Source organism: Nicotiana tabacum, chromosome 22 (assembly GCF_000715075.1).
Source record: "Nicotiana tabacum cultivar K326 chromosome 22, ASM71507v2, whole genome shotgun sequence".
Classification (NCBI taxonomy): Eukaryota; Viridiplantae; Streptophyta; class Magnoliopsida; order Solanales; family Solanaceae; genus Nicotiana; species Nicotiana tabacum.
The window spans coordinates 62,685,986-62,690,889 of NC_134101.1; the positions used below are offsets into that span (position 1 = coordinate 62,685,986).

The following is a 4,904-nucleotide window of genomic DNA, read 5'->3' on the forward strand; positions in this document are numbered from 1 at the left end:
GCCTTTTCTCACTAGTTCTTGGCCGAAATTACAACCCCAAAGTGCGGGTTGTAACATTATGCTCTATCTCCACAGGTAAGTGACATGACTTTCCATATACCAACTTGAAGGGTGAAGTCCCTATGGTTGTTTTGAACGATGTTCTATACGCCCATAGAGCTTCATCTAACTTTACTGACCAATCCTTTCTCGAAGCACTAACCGTTTTTTCTAGAATTCTTTTGAGTTCACGGTTAGCTACTTCTACTTGCCCACTAGTTTGAGCATGATATGGGGTTACTGTTTTATGAGTTACCCCATATTTAGACTGCAGAGTGGAAAACTATTTATTGACAAAATATGATCCGTTGTCAATGATGATGACTCGGAGAGTTCCAAAGCGGGTGAAAATATTCTTCCGAAGAAATTCACATACTACTCGAGCATCATTTGTCCTATTGGGGATTGCCTTGACCCACTTGGAGACGTAGTCAACGACCACTAGGATGTACTCATAGGAATGGGACGATGGGAAGGGACCCATGAAGTCGATGCCTCAGACATCGAAGATTTTACATACCAAAATGGAATTCAGGGGCATCTCGTCCCTCTTACCAATGTTACCTGTCCGTTGGCACTTGTCACATGTAGCCACATAAGATCTTGTGTACTTGTATTGGGATGGCCAGTAAATATCGACCTCTATGACCTTTGTTGCTGTCCTATTTCCTTCATAGTGTCCTCCATCTACTCCGTCATGACAATGGGACAATATACTTCCCATTTTCCCTTATGTTATGCATCTCTTAATTACACCATCTTTACACAATTTAAACAAAAATGGGTCATTTCAGAAGTAGATTTTTACCTTGCTTTGCAGCTTCCTCTTCTGGTCGGAGGTCAAGTCGTGTGGTAGCTATCCACTATCCAAAGAGTTGGCTCATCAACGTACCATGGCGGTCTTCAAAGACCACTGCAATGGAAAATATTTGCTCATCTGGTAAATCTTCCGGAATGTCCACCGCTTCAACAAGTGGTTTCTCCAATCGCGATAAGTGGTCAGCCACTTGATTTTCTGTGCCCTTCATGTCTTTGATTTCAAGATCAAACTCTTGCAGCAACAATTCCCACCGCATCAGACGCGTTTTGGACTCTTTCTTGCTTAGCAAATACTTCAGTGCCGAGTGATTAGTATGCACTATTATCATGCTTCCCACTAGATAGGATCTGAACTTGACGAAAGCGACGATCACTACAAAGAACTTCTTCGCCGTGGTACATAGTTCACCTGAGCATCATTCAAGGTTTGGATTGCATAGTAAATGGGTCTGAACATTTTATCTCTCCTCTTCCCTAACACTGCTCCTACTGCCACATCACTGGCATCGCACATGATCTCAAAGGGTTCGCTCCAGCCAGGAGTCACTATTATGAGAGCACTCACTAGCTTTTCCTTGATCAGTTTGAATTCTCTGAGGCACTCTACATCGAACACAAATTTCACATCCTTGGCAAGTCATGCTGTTAAGGGCTTGGTAATGCTGGAGAAATTTTTGATAAACCTTCTATAAAACCCTGCATGCCCAAAACATCTTTTGATGCTCTTCACTGAAGTTGGTGGTGTGAGCTTAGCGATCACATCTACTTTAGCTCTGTCAACCTCAATACCTTCAGCTGTAACTTTATGGCCCAAGACTATCCCCGCTCCTTAACCATGAAATGACACTTTTCCCACTTGAGGACTAGGTGAGTGTCATCACATCGTTTTAGTACAAGTTCGAGATTCCTCAAGCAATCCTTGAAGTCATCTCCAAATAGAGTAAAGTCATCCATGTACACCTCCAGACACTTCCTATTCAAATCTGAAAAGATTGAAATAATGCACCTATGAAAAGTAGATGATGCATTGCATAGTCCGAAAGGCATTCTCCGGTATGCAAAGATTCCAGAAGGGCAGGTAAAGGTAGTTTTCTCAACATCTTCGGGAGCAATGGGTATTTCATTGTACCCTGAATATCCATATAAGAAGCAGTAACATCCACACCCTACCACCTTCTCGAACATCTGATCAATAAAGGGAAGAGGGATGTGATCCTTCCTTGTTGCATCATTTAGCCTTCGGTAGTCTATACGCATCCTCTAACCAGTAACTGTTCTGGTAGGAATTAGCTCGTTATCCTCGTTTTTCACCACCGTCATGCCCTATTTTTCGGCACAACCTATACGGGGCTGATCCATTAGCTGTCAGAGAAGGGAAATATTATAGCTGCATCCAGCAATTTGAGTATCTCTTTCTGTACCACCTCATCAAGGTTTTTATTCAATTTGTGCTGGGGCTGCACTACCAGTTTGCTCCCTTCTTCTAATAAGATCTTGTGAATACAGATTGCAGGGATGATTCCCTGAATATTGTCTATGCTCCAACTGATTGCCTTTTTATGCTTCCCCAGTAACTCCACTAGCATGTGTTCATGTTCACCTGTCAAATAAGCAGCAACAATCACAGGAAAATTGTTAGTCTCCAAAAAAGCATATTTCAAATGTGTCGGGAGTACTTTCAATTCCAGCTTTGGCTTGATCTTTTCTTTCTAAAATTCTTCTTTGTCTACCACATGATTTTCATCTTCCAGTGCCTCAACTTCCTTTTTGATTTTAGGATCTTTATCGTCTGCCGTACTCAATTCACTAATGCATCTTTACAATGAATCACCTACCAGCTTATCCAGCTTGTATTGTTCAGCTTACTCTCCTACCACATCTAGTTTGAAACAAGCATAGGCAGATGCCTCATTACATGGGTATTTCATCATTCTCTTCATTTGAAACACCACTTTTTTGTTTCCCACTCGTAGCATGAGTTAATCCTCATATATATCAAGAATAGCCTGACCAGTGCAAAGGAATAGTCTCCGCAAGATTAGAGTTACCTCTTTATTCACTTCCATGTCTACTACAATGAAGTCTACTGGGAAGACAAATTTGTCCACCCTTACCAGAATTTCCTCGATTATGCCCTTCGGTATGATCGTGGTCTGATCAGCTAGTTGCAAAGATACCATCACAGATTTGATCACTCCTAATTCTCCTTCCAATTTCTTAAACACCGATAATGGCATAAAGTTAATGGATGTACTTGAGTTGCACAAGGCCTTGTCAAAATTGCGCTCCCCAATGAGCAGGGTATAGTGAAGCTGCCAGGATCCCTACACTTTTGAGGATTTTTGTTTTGTAGAATGGCACAACAGTGTGCATTGAGTTTGACCACCTTCATTTCCTCGAGCTTCCTTTTACTTCACAGGATTTCCTTTAGGAATTTGGCATAGGCAGGCACCTAGGTGAGTACCTCGGTGAATGGGATGTTTACATACATCTGTTTCAGCATCTTTAAGAATTTTCCAAAGAATTTATCTAATTTCCCCCACTTCATCTTCTGAGGAAAAGGTAATACTGGCATGTGCTTTCTTTCTTCAACCGCGCTGCTTGACTTCTGCTTATCAACCTCCTTGCTACTGATGTCTTCCTTAGCCAAAGATTCACCAATTTTCTGTTCTTCTACTATCTTGGTTGAGTTGATCACCTTCTCAACCCTTGGTTTTGCAATGGGCTCTACTAATGTTTTCCCACTTCTGAGAACACGACCTTGATCATCTCTTTTGGATTCTTCTCAGTGTCGGCCGACAAAGTCCCCGGAGCCCTTTATGATAATAATGATGCGAGCAGACCCATTTGTTTTTCTAGATTCCGAATGGCTATGCCTTGCTCCCGGATAGCTGTTCCTTGAGTCTCAAGTTGCTCATTTGATTTATTTATGAATGCCTTCATTAGATCTTCTAAACTTGATTTGTTGGGCTGTGGAGGCTGGTACGGTTGCCTTTGTTGTTTCTTGAAGCCAGGAGGTCTTTGCACTGGTGCTCTAGGATTTTGCTGCTTCCATGAGTTCAAGCTACCATTTGAAGAACTCCTGAGAACTCCGGATATATCTGTCCCATATTATTGAAATTACTACCTCCTTGGTATTTGCCTTTGTTGAAATTCCCCAATGCCTTAACTTCTTCTTCTGCGGTGAAGGTTTGACACTCATGAGTTGGATGTCCTATTCGACAGATGTCCCACCTACCTGTGGTTGATTTTGCACCTGAGCCATAGTCAATTGCTTGATGTCCTTAGCCATTGCTGCAATTTGGGCCTGCATTGCTACAGAAGATTTTACTTGGTGCACCCTTGCTGGTCTTCTTCGATCCCCTTGGTCAGTGGACCATTGTTCTGCGTCTTCAGATAGTTCATTCAGAAGTGTGACAATCTCGTCTGGAGTTTTCTTCATCAGAGGACCTGCAACCGCACTATTCAGCAATCTCCTTGATGACGGCTTTAACCCGTCCCAGAAATAATGGAGTTGCATCCATTGCTCCATTCCGTTGTAAGGGCACCTCCGTAATAGCTCCTTAAATCTTTCCCATGACTCGAACACTGTCTCCCCTTCTCCTTGGCTGAAATTGTGAATCTCCTTCCTCATCCGTCCAGTCTTAGCAGCAGAGAAATATTTTTCTAAGAACTTGGTAGTCATCTACTCCCACGTACGGATTGACCCTATGGGTAAAATTCTTAACCACTGCTTAACATCATCCTTAAGTGAGAAAGGGAATGATTTGAGGTAGATTGCATCATGTGATGCTCCATTATAGCAGAATGTGTTCATGATTTCGTCAAAGTCCATCAGATGGATGATGGGATCTTTATTGGGTATGCCTCTGAATATGCAGTTGTTCTGAATGTTCTGGATGACTCCCTGCTTGAGTTTAAAATTATTGGCATCAATGGATGGGGGCCTCACACTAGATTACCGCTGGTTGTACACCAGTCTAGCATATTCTCCTAGAGACCTCCCATGCCTGGGAGCTGTATTTTCAAATTCATCTTTGAACCTT

General features: G+C 42.3%; 1 protein-coding gene across 1 annotated transcript; it reads right to left on the reverse strand.

Annotated features, from left to right (window-relative positions):
- Window positions 1-2,216: 2,216 nt before the first annotated feature.
- LOC107824879 (uncharacterized) lies at window positions 2,217-4,543 on the reverse strand. Its single transcript, XM_075242899.1, has 5 exons — window positions 4,097-4,543; window positions 3,702-3,903; window positions 3,323-3,585; window positions 2,870-3,182; window positions 2,217-2,458 (listed from the first exon to the last, which is right to left on the reverse strand). The coding sequence occupies exons 1-5, from the start codon at window positions 4,541-4,543 to the stop codon at window positions 2,217-2,219; spliced, it is 1,467 nt and encodes a 488-aa protein (XP_075099000.1).
- Between the last annotated feature and the right edge of the window lie 361 nt (window positions 4,544-4,904).

Bases quoted from the DNA above. Each gene is read 5' to 3' on its own strand.
- LOC107824879 (XM_075242899.1), bottom strand. From the start codon at position 4,543: ATGACTACCAAGTTCTTAGAAAAATATTTCTCTGCTGCTAAGACTGGA. The intron at 3,904-4,096 runs GTAGGTGGGACA...TCATGGAAGCAG, and splicing joins AGGTGCAAAATCAACCACAG to CAAAATCCTAGAGCACCAGT. The intron at 2,459-2,869 runs GTCAGGCTATTC...CTTATTTGACAG, and splicing joins GAGACTATTCCTTTGCACTG to GTGAACATGAACACATGCTA.